The sequence below is a fragment of the Lynx canadensis genome, chromosome C1 (genome assembly GCF_007474595.2).
Source record: "Lynx canadensis isolate LIC74 chromosome C1, mLynCan4.pri.v2, whole genome shotgun sequence".
Classification (NCBI taxonomy): Eukaryota; Metazoa; Chordata; class Mammalia; order Carnivora; family Felidae; genus Lynx; species Lynx canadensis.
The window spans coordinates 152381324-152400161 of record NC_044310.1 but is presented as its reverse complement, the minus strand read 5'-3'; the positions used below and the strand labels follow the sequence as shown (position 1 = coordinate 152400161).

Below are 18838 nucleotides of genomic sequence, written 5' to 3'. Positions count from 1 at the left end.
GGTGGGGGGGAGGGGGGGTTGTGGGCAGAGAGAGAGGAGGAGACACAGAATCCGAAGCAGGCTCCAGGCTCTGAGCTGTCAGCACAGAGCCCGATGCGGGGCTCGAACCCACAAACCGCGAGATCATGACCTGAGCCACCCAGGCACCCCTATTTTATATACTTTTTAAGTTTCATTTGAGAGAGAAAGAGAGAGAGAGAGAGAGAGAGAGAGAGAGCCAGTGGGGGAGGGGAAGAGAGAGAGGGAGAGAGACAGAATCCCAAACAGACTGCACTGTCAGCATGGAGCCCAGGTCAGGACTCCATCTCATGACCTGAGCTGAAGCCCGATGCTTAACCAATTAAGCCACCCACGTGCCCCAAAACTAGCAAATTTGAAAATAAGTTTCTTTCATTGTGATTGAACACTGGGCATCCTATGTAAGTGACAAATCTCTAAATTCTACTCCTGAAACTAGTATCACACTACATGTTAACTAATTAGAATTTATTTTTTTATTTCATTGTTTAATGTTTATTTATTTTTGAGAGAGAGAGAGACAGAGCTCTAGTGGGGTAAGGGCAGAGAGAGAGAGGGAGACACAGAAACTGAAGCAGGATCCAGGCTCCAAGCTGTGAGCATAGAGCCCAACATGGGGCTCAAACCCATGGACCATGAAATCATGACCTGAGCCGAAGTCGGACGCTTAACCTACTGAGCCACCCAGGTGCCCCCAATTAGAATTTAAATAAAAACTTGCAACGTTAAAAAAAATGTTTATTTCAAATTATCTGCTAATTTAAAAATGCGACTGTTCTCTCCCTTTTCCTTAAAATAGTAACAAATACCGTAAATAGCTTATCCATATCTTAAGGAGGCCAATAAAGTAGTTTATTATAGGTAAGAAGTATACAATTGTCATATTGATTATGTCATATAGAAGCAACATCCTTACAGCTTTTAACTCTAAGGGCAGTATTGAGAGCAAATTTATTCTTAACTGCTGTATTAGAGACAAAAGTAAGTCATATTTATTCACAACCGAAGAGAGATTGGAATTGATTGTAGAATTATAAGCAAAAGAAAGGATATGTATTTCATGTGGTTAATGTCACTGGACTAATCATTCTTTTAAGTTTATTTATTTATTCTGAGAGAGAGAGAGAGAGAGAGAGAGAGAGGCAGAGAGAGAGGAAGAGAGAGGATACCAGGCAGGCTTCGGCACCTACAGTGCATTGACTCACAGTCAGGAACCCTGAGATCATGACCTGAGCTGAAACCAAGAGTCAGAGGCTTAACTGACTGAGCCACCCAGGTGCCCCCTAGACCAGTCACTTTTAAAAATTCAGCCAAGGCCTAAAGTTTTCTGTTTTGTTTTGTTTGGGTGTAATGGCATTGTCTATCGTAACAGTAAGTGAAATGAAATACTGTGTAGTTACATACTGTCAGAGGGAACACGATCAAGATAGAATCTGAAGAAACAATTTCCTTACTTATGGTCCCTCCTATTGTTAGCATTTCCCCAAGGCTAGGTTGTTGGGCACCCCCACCAGGACAGGAAATGCCACTTTCTTTGAGGATGCTGCTATCCTCTCTTCCACTTCTGTCTCATTATGTAGCATTCTTTGTTTTTACAAATGGAAGAGCCAACGGCGCTAATGACTGGACTGTCATTCACACTGCACTTTTAACAACGTTCTGTTTATCTGGAAATTAGAGCATCCTAATTATAGGTGGTGCTCAGGTTTATTTCACCAGACCATAGAATGGGGCCTCGGTGGGGAGAACGGAGACACAGGGAGAATAGTGTTATGAGCCAGAGCTCTTCACGGACCATGTTGATTGTATTCGAAAGCAGTTTATCTTCATACGTTGTCTTATATGGAAGAAACAACCCTAAACCTACCTAAACTCATTTCATATGTAGCTTTTTCCACTGCCTTCAGATCAAAGTTATTTTCTTCAGGCTGGACTAAATTATACACAGGTCCCTGGAGTGAAGGACACTGAATTAATGCACTATGTCACCCAGCCCTGACTATAGAATATTTTTATCAAAGTCCAAGACACTATTTTGCTATTGCATTAAAAATTAATGCCCAGATTGCCAAAAAGAGAAAAAATGCATAAATAACCTAAACAAATTTTGTCTGAGCTTTGCACACTGTAGAGTCACCTTAAGCAGAGTTTTTAAGGAGAACGGTTGAAGAGTTGTATGCGTATATGTAAGTAATATTCTACTTCTTTGTCTAATTACGAGAGAGCCCTCAGTCTTTAATAAGCAGTCTCAGTGGTCTATTTTGTTTTATGTAAACTGTCTTTTTAGAGTAAGGTTCCAGAGGATCACAGAAAAAGAGGATGAATACAAATTGCATCTTGCACAATGTCGTGGGGCTTGAGAGATTCTGAAATTTGTTTATGACCCATGTCAGCATGGTGTGTTGAGCAAAAGTGAATACAGTTCAGTTTAAATATAACTAAATTGAGCTCTGCATTTATATACTTGAAATAGAATACACATGTGCAAATAACTATTTAGAAATAGCCGTATGTGCGCATAATGATTAACATAACATTTTAGGATCGTGACCAAGGAAATTAACCAGCCATGTCATAATTCAAGGTTGGTACCATGCTCTGTTTGTGTTAACTGAACGTGCAAATTTATTGTATATGGCACAATGGTAACTTGAGAATCAATTGAAATCACCTCAGACTTTTAGGACAATGGTAATGTTGCCTCGGCAGAGACCTTTGTAAAAATAAAGACTCAAAACACGTAGAAAATGCACAATACTTTCGGCGTGTGGCTTTCTCTTTCTGGATCGACCATACAGGCTGGCTACTATGAATCTAGCATGGGGCTTTCAGGTTGTGTTAACCCCGTTTATCCCCGCACGCTACACAGCTCACCTGTTATTTACACACATAAGAGGGTTGATACCGCAGAACAAGGGGAGTGCTCTGTTGTGACACAGAACATACATATTCATTAGCCCGGCAGTCCCTATGGACATATGTGGTATGTCCTGATGATCTTTGTATGACAAAAAGAACTGGGGGGAAGGGTAGATGGCTGTAATGGATTGAAAACTTATATGGGGAAAGGGAAGAGACAGCATGAGCGATGAAAGGCCATAAAGGAACATCTTTAAAGGTTAACTACAAAGCACTATTTGAGCTGGTTACAAATTGTCTAAAAACATTCACAGAGGTAGAATAAACAAAGTATTTGACTTAACATGGAAAAATCAGTCCTCTTGCCTAGTAACCCTCAAACTCTTTCCCTGGCAAGAGTTGATGACACCTGACACTAAATACTAAGATTCAGAGTATGAATCATGTGTATATTTTAAATTGCATGTATATGCAGGCGCCCGGGTGGCTCAGTCACTTAAGCGTCCAACTTCGGCTCAGGTCATAATCTTGCAGATCGTGAGTTCAAGCCCCACATCGGGCTCTCTGCTGTCAGTGCAATGCACTGTCTCTGGTTTAGAACTTCTGTCTCTGTCTCTCTCAAAGCAAACAAACAAACAAACAAACAAACACTTAAATTGCATGTATATGCATAGCCTTGTGTTCTTGGGAATTACTTTTGGTAATACACTTTTAGATTATACACAGACTTTTCGACACTGTTCCTTTACTTAGGTTAGTACTCAAAAATTTTTACACAGAAACTTTTGTAAAACCCAGCCCTTGGGGCGGGGCGGGGAAGGGGAACCCAAATGAATGAACAAACAAAAACTCTACATTTATAATTTTAAAATATATGGATTTGATGTGAGCATGATTATATGTTTATTTGAAAACTCGGACTTGAGTTTTGGAAATGTTAGGACCTCACAGGGAAAAAAAAAATTAATTGAATTATGTTTATGATTTCCTGGGCTGCTTCAAGAGATAGGCTGTCCATCCTGATCATATATTGAATGTAAACTCAGTGGACTAAATGTGTCTTTCTTTCATCAGGGTAAGTTGCTTTGCATAAGTGCTCATGCATTCATCCTCATAAGTGTAAGCCATCCTCTTATAAACATCTTATATGTTAAAAATGATGACCTATCAGACCAACGCATAACAAGTTTCCTCCTCAGTATGAAATATTGGCAAAATAGTCATTTTTACATTTGGCCATATTTCGTTGCTATGAATAAAATGTGATATATTTTAGGGACACTGATTCAGATCATAAGCCACACACAAATTTAACTGAAGGGCGGGGTATATATCATTCTAGTCCCAGTCACGATGCCCATAACACTGAATACCAGTTCTTACTATGCCCCAAATGATGATACGTAGAACAAGATCGGTTGCTTACGCAGATACCAGCCATGCAACGACTTTCCGTAAAGAAGTAAGAAGCGTAACTTTGGAGTAACTTAAACAGTATCTCAGAAGTTGTACTCATGACTGACTAATAGGGGAAGCTCTACAATTAAACGGAGCTTTGGTTTGTGGTATCAGAACCTATGGCATATTCAAAGGAGCATATTAGGAATGGTGGGGCTTGACATAGGGAAGACAGCGAGAAAAAGCATCAGACACATCAGAGCACAGGGGGAAACACTAAAATAAACGGCAACGTGGAAACCAGCTTTTTAAGAAACCGTTATTCATTATTCTACACTGCTGTCCTAACGATACTGAATCAACAAGAAAAATATCCATTACTTTCCTTGCGTTTTGATTAAGGGGACAGGAATGCATATAATAAACAGTGTGTAAGAATTTTCTTTTCTAAAGATACTACTTGTTTTGGGGCCTGGGTGGCTCAGTCAGTCCAGCGGCTGACTCTTGATTTCGGCTCAGGTCATGATCTTGCGAACCTGAGGTCAGGCTCCGCAACGGACTCCGTGCTGACAGCGCGGAGCCTGCTTGGGGTTCTCTCTCTCCCTCTCTGTCTGTCCCCCACTTGTTTTCTCTCTCTCTCTCTCAAAATAAATAACTAAACTTAAAAAAAAATAAAGATACTATTTGTTGAAATTTTAGAACCGCATGCTTGCTAGTTTTCAAGAAAACGTACTTAAGTATAAAAGCTGAAGCTTGAAGCGTCAGAGTGAAGTCATAAATTTGGTTGTTTATGTGACCAATAGGCACCATAAAAATACCCGATGTTTTACTAGGGAGCGGGGCCACCATGACACAGGGGAGAGGGCATGCCATGTCCAAAGTGGGCAGCTGGGCCTCAGATTCAGCCAGGTAAGAATGAGTCTAGTGATACATAAGATCATTCAGTTTGTCTTGAAATGATAGAAAATATGGAAATACAGATTCTTTTTAAAAAGTTCACTGACTTTTAAAACCCTGTGCTTGGGGGCGCCTGGGTGGCTCAGTCGGTTGAGCGGCCCACTTCGGCTCAGGTCATGATCTCGTGGTCCGTGAGTTCGAGCCCCGCGTCGGGCTCTGTGCTAACAGCTCGGAGCCTGGAGCCTGTTGCCGATTCTGTGTCTCCCTCTCTCTGACCCTCCCCCGTTCATGCTCTGTCTCTCTCTGTCTCAAAAATAAGTAAACGTTAAAAAAAAATTAAAAACAAAAACAAAAACAAAAAAAAACCCTGTGCTTGGCCAAAGAAAAGACGGTTGCAGGCTGTATGCTGCCCCCAGGCAGTCAGGTGTCAGTGTCTCTACATTAGAGGTGAGGTATTGGAACTGTACTTACCAAGGACCATTTAGCCAGAAATGTGTCCGTGGTTGTTAGAAAGGATCGCCTTATGCAAATATGGTGAAATGGGAGGAGGGAGTGATTTGCTTCAAAATGTATTATCATTCGGAGTCTTGAGGTGTGAAAGTGTGATTTAAGGAGAAAAATCATTTGACAGTATTGCTGTGTAATTAGAACGTCTTATTTTGAGGCTGCGGGTTTGGAGATCATTTTTAACTGGATTAAAAACCTCTAAGTACTTTATTTCTTAGCCGTGGTCTCTACCATGTTGAGGAACATTTAAAATAAATAAAATACTAGGAAAACATTTGGAATTGAAAACATTTGAATTTCTGACACTGTTTTTGTAAGATCACGCTCTGTGTTTTGCTGAGTGTGAAAGAATTGCTATACCTTTCTTGTAGCCCACATTCCCACTGGAAAATTTCCTTTTCAGGAGCTGTCTTGAGGTTGAAGAAAAAGTGGTTTATAAATTCTAAGAGTGGTTTTACTTTTTTTCTGTCTAGTCAGTTTTGTTTTGTGTTTAATACACTTGTATTATTTTTCAAAACCAAAGGATAGTAAGAAATATTTGTATAGCAGTTCACAGCTGGAAAACATTTTCATGAATATTATTACTTTAGGTAATCTTATTAGCAATCCAGTAGGATATATGATACCATTACAGTTCACGTTTTAGAGCTGAGAAAAGTGAGTTTGATGTGCTTAAGTGACTTCACCAAGATTAGTTCAATTAAGTGATGGTTTGAGCAAAGCCAGGGGTCTGGCTCTCACACTCAGGATGCTCACCCTTCCAACAAAATTCTACAACCTTCTTTATGTTTTCTTCAGTCCCTTTCTATGCCAACCATCCAGGCAATGCCTCCAAATAAATGCTGTGTTAGGCAAAATAGTTTTCAACCCCACAGGGCACCATGGTAAGTGAAGTACCAAACTATAGCAGACACTGTCTGGATTGGGGAGTAGGTCACTTTTTACAGTTTCCTTAATCTCTAAAATCAAAGAGAATTTAGAATGCGAAGTTACAAAGAAGACAGAAAGCTGAAAAAGTTTCATTGTCTGAGAAACAGATCCCCTTGACTTAAATTCTTAGCATTGAACCACAGGCTTTATACACAGTGGGCCCTCAAGTTGTTGAGTAAATAAAATGAACGGTCCCTAAGGGCTTCTGATTTTGGTGTCCTGAAGATGAAACCAGATTAAACAGATTAAAGAGAACATACAGTTTCTGTGCTCCGCCTCTCACTTTCCCCCAGCTATTACTTTTAAATATGACATCACATTTTCAGACTGGAATTAACAGGAAACGGACTGAGGAAGATTTCAGATCATATGGGTTATACAGAGAATACCATGTACTGTTGGCCTCTTGGCTTATGAGGGCGAGGCCACAAAAGGAGAATCCTGCCGGGTCTGCTCAAAAACATTTCATTTGGTCGTTGCTCCCCCTGAAGAATCATGATAAGGAGATCCTACATGGGGCCAGTTTTCAGTACCAGGACGTTAGTAGGTGCTCTCTCACGAAGCTCATCACTGCATACTATGCCCATATTTTTAGCCAATGAATTTGCTCCTCTCTTCCTGAAATTCGGAATGCTCTGTGTGTTAGTTCTGCTGTTCCTACCCAGGAGACGATGAATCTGTTGCATTATTAGGCAGAGGGGGCTGTGAACTGTTCTATTCGGGCTGACCCTTGGACAACTCAGGTGTCAAAAATCTGCTCATAACATTTCATTCCCTGAAAACTGATAGCCTACTGTTAACCAGAAGCCTTACCATCAACATAAACAGCCAATGCAAACCTATTTTGTATGTCATATGTATTATATACTGCATTCTTATGATAAAGTAAGCTAGAGAAAAGAAAATGCTATTGAGAAAATCATGGGGCTCCTGGGTGGCTCAGTCGGCTAAGTAACTTCTGCCCAGGTCATGATCTTGTGGTTCGTGAGTTCGAGCCCTGCATCAGGCTCTGCAGTGACAGTGCAGAACCTGCTTGAGATTCTCTTTCTTCCCCTCTCTCTTCCTGCCCCTCCCCCACTTGTGCGCAGGCACACGCTCTCTCTCTCTCTCTCTCTCTCTCAAAATAAATGAACTTAAAAAAAAAAGAAAATCATAAGAGAAAATACATCTACAGTATTGTCATGTACTTATCAAAAATATCTGCATGTAAGTGGACCCACATAATTCAAAGCTGTGTTGTTCAAGGATCAACTGTACTTTGTTATACTTACCCCAGGAGTGATTGTTTTCTAAAGAGAACATGGATAAATGCAGTATTAAATCATTTTTCAAAATGTATTTAAATAAATAATAATGAAAAGTTCAGAGGTACCATAGCCCAAAGGGTTGTAACAGGTGTAGTGATGCCGGGCAGGCCCGTGTGTGCATCGTGCCGCAATCCTAGAGCAAGCAAGCCCTCCCTGCCTGCAGGTGTTTGCCTCAGGTCCCTGCCCTTAGGACTTCAGCCAGAATTACCTTTTGGGAACCTTGTAGAGAACGGCTCTTTTAGACCCGATGAACTGCTGAGCAGCATAGGTATGTTAGGTAGGGGTGGGGGTGGGGTAGTGAGGGCCTGAGGTGACTATTTCCAGGAATGTATGCTAAAAATAGATTCCAGGGGGGCGCCTGGGTGGCTCAGTCGGTTAAGCGTCCCACTTCAGCTCAGGTCATGATCTCGCGGTCTGTGAGTTCGAGCCCCGCGTCGGGCTCTGTGCTGACAGCTCGGAGCCTGGAGCCTGTTTCAGATTCTGTGTCTTCCTCTCTCTCTGACCCTCCCCCATTCATGCTCTGTCTCTCTCTGTCTCAAAAATAAATAGACGTTAAAAAAAATTAAAAAAAAAATAGATTCCAGGGGCTTAGTTTTTTATTTCCGATTTCCTCCCATCCTGAAAGTTGTTTTTATATCCTGCGATTTCTCTGCATAACCGTTTCCTTATCATTTTGAAGCTATGACAGAGCTTTGAAGGGTGTCGCACTTGTTTTGTCTCAACAGAGTTCAAGAACAAAATGGAGCGAGTAAAGCAGTGAGGCAGCACTGTTTAGCAATTAAGCCTAAGTTATAAAGTGGTCAGGAATGATAAGAATGGGAAATGTTATCCAAACTGTCCAGTGTTATGGGAAATATAGGCTTGTTCATTGATATATACAGAGATTCCTCTTATAACAATAAAATAACAAAACGCTCGGGCTTTTTACAGTAGTATCAATCATTCTTGCGTAATACTTATGTTAAAGTATCTTAAAAGCAATTTTCTTTAAATTACATATTTTAAAAACAAACGCGTTGCCTCGTGAAACTTGCCAGCCGTGGTAAGAATTTTCTGATCCTTTCAAAAACAAAAGCTGATGTTTTGGAACAACTCGTCAATTGTGTTGAAGAACTATTCTTTTTTTTCTACTTTCCTTTGTTTCCTGAATTTTTATGGTACCTAGTTAATAAGCTATTTCTAAACAGCAGTGGAAGTTCTTCTTCTGGAGTCATGTTTCTAACAATGGTGAAATAGTATTGTTTCTGAGCTTTTTCTCTTCATGTTCCAAAGAGAAACCATCTGAAAGCTGTTTTTAAAGCCCATCTTATTATTTGGGTGCCAAGTTAAGTGACATACACGTGCTGCTTCCTACTCACGGACAACGGCAATACAATCAAATGGGGCATGCTTTTTTGTTCAAAGAACATTTGGCTCTACAGTTTGCTTCTATTTCACATCAGAAACATCACCGTCGATAAACAGAACAATAATAACAGCAACACAAACAGGCTTGGCTCGCCTTCCAATTATTATTAAAATTCAAGAAACTGATGAAAAAGTTCTTTGTGCTCCCAAGGCCAGGACAGTCTCCTGAACGCTGGCTTCTTCAGCTGCCACTAAGAACTAGCTCATGGTTAACTATGAACTTACACTTTCAGGTAATATTAATGATTTTAAAACACAGGGTAAGTACTCATGTTCCAAGGGATGTGATGTGAATGATTCTGATCCCTTAAGGTTATTTCATCAAAGCTCACTCTTGCCTTTTGCAGCCCTGCTAAGGTTACTGTCCTTTAGTATGCATCAATAGATAAACTTTCAATCATCTTGGAAAGCACATCCAAAAATAGCATGAGAATCAAAAGGCAATGGTATATCCGGTAATTGTCCCAAATAAATAATTTTGATAGGATTTTTCTTAATTTCGGATGAAACAGAAACCTTAGGAAATGTATTCGTTTTGCTAGAGTTAAACTCTGCAGACGTACCCAGTGAAAATGACCAACCTACTTTATTTCAACTTGATATTCCTTTCTTTCACAGTGATCATAACTTACTAAAATCATTTTTGCACATTTTGAATAAATGAATCATTTACAAGAAAAAAAATGTAAGCCAATAAGGTGGAAGGATGCCCTTTTTTGTTTTTTAAATAATGATTCTAAATCTAGAGCATTTCATTGTTTTTAATGGGCTTTTATCATGTATGTTGACTAATGCCAACAATGGCTGAGCTCAGCTAACTGAAAGGAACCCATGCCTTACAGCGCACGTGCATGTGTGTGCACGTGCGTGTGTGTGTGATGTTGTGTTTGTGGTAAATTCCATTTCCCATGACTCCCAAAATATTTTCGGAGACCTCCTCTCAAGACATTTATTCACGTTTCTTCTGTATCAATCTAATCAAATTTCCACTCATGGCACATGTGCCTTCTTATTTTCTCAACTCTGTATTTGATAATCTCTTAAAGAAAAAACCCTAATAGAAATTCCCTGGAAATAATTTACAGGACTAATGAATTTGTAGGTCTTTTAGACAGTTCTACATTACAGTCACATTAATATTCTTTCCTTTTTTATAAGGCTTGAAGTAAATCCCATGACACTAGAAGAATTTAGATACTGATTACTTGCGATTGGTTCCTGGTGATTTGCTCTTAATAATTTCCAGTTGAATTTAATGAAAGTATGATTCCTGAAATGCTGCTTCATTAAAATTGCATCTTTTCCCCTTTAAGTGTGGTTTCGGTCATTTCACCCATTCTGCGATGTGTTTTCCTGCCCGCCTCCCCCCCCGCCCGCGCCCGTTAAAAAGAAATGATTGAGAAAGCAGAGACAATTAAGAATATCACTTCAGTCCCTCCTAGAACTCACCCCCAGAGTTTCTCCGACTGAAATGATGCAAGCTGTACTTCATCAGGATTTCACAATTTTTTTCCCCACTGATATTTTTCATAGAGTTTTAAAAGAGAAACACAGGAAGATTTGGGAGGAGTAAGGGAAAGGAAAGTGAAGAAAGAATCTGTTGCATCTGCAGGAGAAGTAGAAGGTCTTTTGTATTTTTATTTAAAAAAAAAAAAAAAGCGAGAGCTTGATTAAGTTATACCGTGCAGCATTCAGACTTAATTTAACTGAGATGGTGATTTGCAAATGAATATCTACATGGATCCTTTTTAAAAATCCAAATGCAAATGAGTACAACTGCAGTAAAATATATTTGCAAATGAATCCTGTTGCTTTATTCATTTATTGTGTAATTACTGCAATCCTTCCCACCTTGTTTTCAGTATTTCTTAATCATTAAGTCGGAAGCATGACAGCAGTGCCAGCCCTGGCATGATTCTCTTTGACTAAAACCTTGTAAATTAACACAATTAGCACAGCATCATCCTGCTAATTAACTTCCAGTGTCTGGTGCAGTGGTTTTGCAAACAAGGAAGAGGGAGTCAGAAGGGAATCAACATGCCATTCTGTTACCAAACTCTGTGCCGTGTTCAGTTTCGCTCAGCAAGTCAAAGCTGGCCATGTCAGAAGCCAGAGTCAGGGAATGAAGAGCTAAAGGGGTTGGAGAAGGAAGGCAGAAGGGGGTCGGAGCTGTCAAAATAGACTGCAGTAATTCAGAAGGGAGCTGATGCCACAGATGCTTCACTCAGACCAGGCCTCCTCTTTATCCAGGAATCTCTGCCAGAGGGCATAAGACAGTTCACAAAATTCACTTTGGGTAACACAAAGGAGATGAAGGAGGCCTACTTAATGTAGCTGGCCCAGAATAGGAAGTGTTGGAACCGAGCAGAGATTGGAATGGGGTGAGCCAGCCCTGGGAAACAAAACAGGGTTCTGGTGCTCTCCTGTAACCAAGTCTATGTGAATCCCCGAGGGTACGTTATAAATCCCTTCGGGTGCGGGTTCCCTAATCTGTGAAATAAGGTCATTTCTAAGGTCTCTTTAAACTGTGAAATTCAAGTGATTCTCTGATTCTGAGCAAATACTCTTGCTTTACAGTTTGCTACTTAAGTCACCTTGCTTCAGTTAGTAATCTAGCAGGTGATAGAATTACCCATAGCATCTCATTATCTGGCTGCACTCTGAGTTTATGCCACACACTGCTTCCCACAGAAATGTAGAGAGAATTGGGGCGCCTGGGTGGCGCAGTCGGTTAAGCGTCCGACTTCAGCCAGGTCACGATCTCGCGGTCTGTGAGTTCGAGCCCCGCGTCGGGCTCTGGGCTGATGGCTCGGAGCCTGGAGCCTGTTTCCGATTCTGTGTCTCCCTCTCTCTCTTCCCCTCCCTCGTTCATGCTCTGTCTCTCTCTGTCCCAAAAATAAATAAAAAACGTTGAAAAAAAATTTAAAAAAAAAGGGGGCGCCTGGGTGGCGCAGTCGGTTAAGCGTCCGACTTCAGCCAGGTCACGATCTCGCGGTCTGTGAGTTCGAGCCCCGCGTCGGGCTCTGGGCTGATGGCTCGGAGCCTGGAGCCTGTTTCCGATTCTGTGTCTCCCTCTCTCTCTGCCCCTCGCCCGTTCATGCTCTGTCTCTCTCTGTCCCAAAAATAAATAAACGTTGAAAAAAAAAAAAAGAAGAAATGTAGAGAGAATCCAGATTCTCTCCCTGTTCTCTATTCTTATAAGAAACAGGTCCCTTTCACCTGTTTCCTTCCTCCCTCCCTCCCTTCCTCTCTTCCTCCCTCCCCCTTCTCTCTCTCTCCACACACAAACACACATAATAGGTATATGCATATATAGGTATATGTGCGTGGACATATATGTGTGTGTGTATATATATGCATATATATATATGTAGGATATATATATATATATATTTGTAGGTATTTGTACGTGTGTGTGGATATATATGTGCATATGTATCCTCCCCTCTTAGCACTGGGAGACTGTAAAGCAGAGGGAAGGATTATAGGAGAAGGAGGGAGAATGCCAGCTGGAAGACCGACAGACAAGTGATGCTTGTTTTTTTTTTCCAGAGACTCAACAACAGAACTGAGAGGCAGAAAGGAGCCAGTTGTAATTCATACCGAGTTGTAGGCTTTGTGCGATGAAAGCGATGGAGCGCTGCCTGGGAGATTGCTTTGCTGCACTCCACGAAGCAGATTTGAAACTGTCGTGGAGCACTTTAGATGAGAGTTGGATTATGGAATGACCTGCTATGTCTGTGTCATATTGTTCTGCGCAGGGAGCATTATACTGTGCTAACTAGGTGTTCAGTGCCAAATAAGAGAGGGGTCCTAGATGTGATCTGTCAGCTGTGTCTCATTTTTAAATTGGTTAAAATATAAAACAGAAACTCTGATGTCAAGAGACGGAACAGCTAGCTATTGCACATGCTTAATAGTATCACGTGCTAGATATTGAAAAGACATGCCTATTTCATTGTAAGAACCTGTGACTGAATTCTAATTTGACAGGAAGGTGTGTGTACATATAGGTGCGTTCCTGCGTGTGGGTAGCAAGTAACTTGATAGGCTTCACAGAAGCAGATTTGCTTATTCCTTAAAAGAAGAAAAAAAAAAGGTCTTCTACAGAGTTCTTGTATAAATTCGGTTTACTTTTTACAAAGGACTGAACTTCGGTCCATTTTATTTATTTATTTATTTTTTTTTTTGAGACAGGGAGAGACAGAGCATGAACAGGGGAGGGTCAGAGAGAGGGAGACACAGAATCTGAAACAGGCTCCAGGCTCTGAGCTGTCAGCACAGAGCCCGACGCGGGGCTCGAACTCACGGACCGCGAGATCGTGACCTGAGCCGAAGTCGGCTGCCCAACCGACTGAGCCACCCAGGCGCCCCAACTTCGGTCCATTTTAAAGCGTACCTACGGTACGGATCGTAAGAGATACGATGAACTGTGAGAATTCTTTATAATGTCGATGTCGTTAGAGAGGAATAGGTAACGAAAGAAGTTGGGGGAAAGCTTTAACACTTCTGATGAGTATCTCTGTAAATTAACGTTTCTCCCCTCCTCGCCCTTTCCTCCCCACCCCCCCCCCCCAACCCCGCAACCCTCAGGCTTGAAGATGCAGTGGACGCCGGAGCATGCCCAGTGGCCAGAACAGCACTTTGACATCACCTCAACCACTCGGTCTCCTGCCCACAAAGTTGAAGCCTACCGAGGTCATTTGCAGCGCACCTATCAGTATGCCTGGGCAAACGATGACATATCTGCTCTGACTGCCTCCAACCTGCTAAAAAAGTACGCAGAGAAGTATTCTGGCATCCTAGAAGGCCCCGTGGACCGGCCCGTACTCAGCAACTACTCGGACGCGCCCTCGGGGCTGGTGAACGGGCGGAAGAATGAAAGCGAACCCTGGCAGCCTTCCTTGAATTCGGAAGCGGTCTATCCCATGAACTGTGTCCCGGATGTCATCACGGCCAGCAAAGCCGGAGTCAGTTCGGCCCTCCCTCCGGCAGATGTCTCTGCCAGCATAGGGAGCTCTCCTGGGGTGGCCAGCAACCTGACAGAACCTAGCTACTCGAGTAGTACCTGCGGAAGCCACACCGTGCCCAGCCTTCACGCAGGGCTCCCGTCTCAGGAATACGCCCCGGGATACAACGGCTCGTATTTGCATTCGACGTACAGCAGCCAGCCGGCGCCTGCCCTGCCCTCACCTCACCCCTCCCCTTTGCATAGCTCCGGGCTCCTGCAGCCCCCCCCGCCGCCCCCCCCGCCGCCCGCCCTGGTCCCGGGCTACAATGGGACCTCTAACCTCTCCAGTTACAGCTATCCCCCCGCCAGCTACCCGCCTCAGACTGCCGTGGGATCTGGGTACAGCCCCGGGGGCGCGCCGCCGCCTCCTTCAGCCTACCTGCCTTCAGGAATCCCTGCTCCGACCCCTCTGCCCCCCACCACTGTTCCTGGCTACACTTACCAGGGCCATGGTTTGACACCTATCGCCCCCGCGGCTCTGGCCAACAGTTCGGCGAGTTCTCTCAAAAGGAAAGCTTTCTATATGGCAGGGCAAGGAGAGATGGACTCCAGTTACGGAAATTACAGCTACGGCCAACAGAGATCTACCCAGAGCCCCATGTACAGAATGCCCGACAACAGCATTTCAAACTCGAATCGGGGGAATGGCTTTGACAGAAGTGCTGAAACATCATCCTTAGCATTTAAGCCAACGAAGCAGCTAATGTCCTCTGAACAGCAAAGGAAATTCAGCAGCCAGTCCAGTAGGGCTCTGACCCCTCCTTCCTATAGTACTGCTAAAAATTCCCTGGGATCGAGATCCAGCGAATCCTTTGGGAAGTACACGTCGCCGGTAATGAGTGAGCACGGGGACGAGCACAGGCAGCTCCTCTCTCACCCGATGCAAGGCCCTGGACTCCGTGCAGCTACCTCATCCAACCACTCTGTGGACGAGCAACTGAAGAATACCGACACGCACCTCATTGACCTGGTAACCAATGAGATTATCGCCCAAGGACCACCGGTGGACTGGAATGACATCGCTGGCCTCGACCTGGTAAAGGCCGTCATTAAAGAGGAGGTTTTATGGCCAGTGTTGAGGTCAGACGCGTTCAGTGGACTGACGGCCTCACCTCGGAGCATCCTTTTATTTGGGCCTCGGGGAACAGGCAAAACGTTACTGGGCAGATGCATAGCTAGCCAGCTAGGGGCCACGTTTTTCAAAATCGCTGGTTCTGGACTCGTTGCCAAGTGGTTAGGAGAAGCAGAAAAAATCATCCACGCGTCTTTTCTCGTGGCCAGGTGCCGCCAGCCCTCGGTGATTTTTGTCAGTGACATTGACATGCTTCTCTCCCCTCAAGTGAGTGAGGAACACAGTCCAGTCAATCGGATGAGAACGGAATTTCTGATGCAGCTGGACACTGTACTAACTTCAGCTGAGGACCAAATCGTAGTAATTTGTGCCACCAGTAAACCAGAAGAAATAGATGAATCTCTTCGGAGGTACTTCATGAAACGACTTTTAATCCCACTTCCTGACAGCACAGCGAGGCACCAGATAATAGTACAACTGCTCTCACAGCACAATTACTGTCTCAATGACAAGGAGTTTGCACTGCTCGTCCAGCGCACAGAAGGCTTTTCTGGACTAGACGTGGCTCATTTGTGTCAGGAAGCAGCGGTGGGCCCCCTCCACGCCATGCCAGCCACAGACCTTTCAGCCATCATGCCCAGCCAGTTGAGGCCCGTTACGTATCAAGACTTTGAAAATGCTTTCTGCAAGATTCAGCCTAGCATATCTCAAAAAGAGCTTGATATGTATGTTGAATGGAACAAAATGTTTGGTTGCAGTCAGTGATAACTTCTTTAAAAAAAAAATGTAATGAATGTTGGCACACACACATAAAACCTGCTACATAGGGTATAGAGCCCCTTTCCAGTAGTGTTTAAATCGCAAAGGGTACTGGGGAAGATGACGATTGCGTTGCATCTTTAGCGTCAGGGTAGATTTGGAGGAAAAACGCATCAGATGAGAGCTGCTGATTTGAAAGCCCCAGATGACAGAAAGCATCTGTTGATGCTCAGTTCAGTTCAAGCCAGACAACACTCACCAAGGAGCAAGGTGCAAGTGTGTTGATTTCAGAAGGACGTGAACCTTGTGTGTTGATTCCATTCTGCTGTTCTCGAGATTTAGTTGCTGTCAAGTGCCTGGAGTGGTGCTTTATTTTTTGTTTGCCTCACAATTACATTGGTGGCATGTGCTAATATAAAGAGCTTTAACTTCAAACATTATTGGACTAAAGAGATGAACGGTTGTGTTACGACAGAAAACCAGATTTTTGCCATTTTAAGAGCAACAGTATTCCTCAATCCTGTCTGTTCTGCAGTATTAAGCTAAGAACAGTTAAAACAGGGTAACGGTAATCTGGACCTTAATTTCTGCAGTTCATTTCTTTTAATGTTCTTGTCTGCAAAAACTCAGGAAAGCGATTGTGATTTGTACAGTACCTCAAAGGAATGTGTTGAAAGCACTATGTACTGCTGAGAGTAATGGGATAGGCTTCGATGTTACTTTATATTAAAATGTATGTTTACCTCAACAATTGGAAGATAGCAAGGAAAATTACTTTGAATGTATCCAGAAACATACTGACGTGTGATACAACTGAATATTTACGACTTAAAGTAGAAATGGAAGGATTTTTTTTAAAAAAGATTCTTTTACTAATTATGGGGAATAAACCAGAGCAGAATAGTTCTTTATGTCAAAAACTGCAAGAGTTCTTCGTACATTGCTCCTTGATAATGAAGTGAAAATGTTCTTAAAAGGTACACTGGTTAACGGAAAGCTACTTACTCAGTTTATGTTAGTACCTAGAACACTCAGCCACAAGACCTGTTTAGGACCCTGGAAGTCACAGTACCTAAAAACTAGGACTGCCTTTTACTGCATAGGGTGGTGGTGATGTTGGTTTGCAAGTTCTCTCTTAAAACTGCTGGGAATGGTGTCATTCTATTCACTAATCTAGCTTATAGGCTTGTCGTGCTGTTTGATAGAATGCAGAAGATAGCAAGCAAAAACAAAGAAATAAATACAAAATCAACCAATCAACTTTATATATATGTGTGTGTGTGTGTGTGTGTATATATATATATATATCCACAAAGAACATCTATATCCCCTCTCCTTTTTGACTCCTCTCTTCTCAGTGCAATTTTGCTTCTCATTTTGAAATCTTCTGGGCTATAGTGCTCCCACATTCATTTCTACCTCAGTTTTGTCACATTTCTCTTGGACAGTAAAGTAGAAAATTGGAAGTGGAGACACACACACACACACACACACACACATGCGCACACGCATCTATACCTTGTCAAACTCGTTACTTTGTTTTCTCCCATCTTTTCCCATAAGTCTCGTCTCCAGAAACATCAGTCTTCATGCTTGCTTCTGCCTGAGTCCACTCCCACCCCGGCATATGTGGCATTTTTCTTAATTTTCCATTCTTCTCCTGCTCCCCACCAAGTTGTTCTTTGTATCCTTTAATGCTTTATGTGCAACTTTTCATCGATAGCTAACTGATGTTCGTTCGGCAATGCCTCTGAACAGACAGTGTAGGCTGTAGCTTTCCAAAGCCGCTGCCCGTGCATAAGCAGAACAGCCTGGCTTTTTGAATGTATTTTTCCTGGGTTGTTTTTTTCCTTCCTTTTTTTTTTTTTTTTTTTTTTTTTTTTTAGTTGAGAGATGCAGTAACAAAACTGTTGCAAAGCACTGGCATTTTATGTATTCAAAAAGTGATGTACATTTTTTAAAAATTTAAATAAATGCAATGAGAAGCCCCAAGAAAGCTCTTTCTGTTATTGTTTTTTTTTTCCTGCAAAAATTTTGACTGATTTCATTCACGATGTCAAATTCTCTGAGACACTTAACACAGAGAAGCCTAATGAAGGACTTACATCATATTTCTGAAATTTTATGATGCTTGACCACTGCTCCCCCTTTTTTTCTTATTTTTCATGTTGCTAAAAACTGAGCAAATGAACCAAAATTTAATTTACTCTGATATTCTATCAACTAAGACTGTGCTTACATATAAATATTCCATATTAAAAAGCAGTGCCTTTCATTAAGGATACAAAAAATAATATTTAAATACATCCTCTGCTTTTCACAAGTGAATAAATGCTATAATCGTGTTCTGGCTCTACCCTGCACATCTCTTATTGTAAGAAGATTCTAATATCCCCATTAACTTGTAGGTTCATATTGATCTCACTGACAAGTTTACTTTTGCACAGTGCTGACCTATTTTCTGTCTTTTAGACATTACGTTTCATTTCCGCCAACATGCTGTGTTCACTTGAAAGCAACTGGCAAGTTTTGACAAACCCAGTCTTATTTAGACAACTTTGGAAAATCCAATATTGACCCACATTTTTGTGGCTAGTAAGAGTTAATGCCAAATATGACTGCACTGTTGTGTTTTACACTCATTTATAAAACTGAAAATAAATTCAAGGCATA

The 18838-nt window shown here is 42.1% G+C and overlaps 1 protein-coding gene across 2 annotated transcripts in view; it reads left to right on the top strand.

Moving 5' to 3' along the window:
* FIGN (fidgetin, microtubule severing factor) overlaps window positions 1-18014 on the top strand; it is a 130893-nt gene extending 112879 nt beyond the window's left edge. For both annotated transcript variants that reach the window (XM_030327066.1, XM_030327064.1), the window contains one exon: window positions 13917-18014. In XM_030327066.1, coding sequence (XP_030182926.1) covers window positions 13925-16171 — 2247 coding nt within the window. In that variant the 5' untranslated portion in view covers window positions 13917-13924 and the 3' untranslated portion in view covers window positions 16172-18014. The remainder of the gene's footprint in view (window positions 1-13916) is intronic.
* Window positions 18015-18838: the final 824 nt, after the last annotated feature.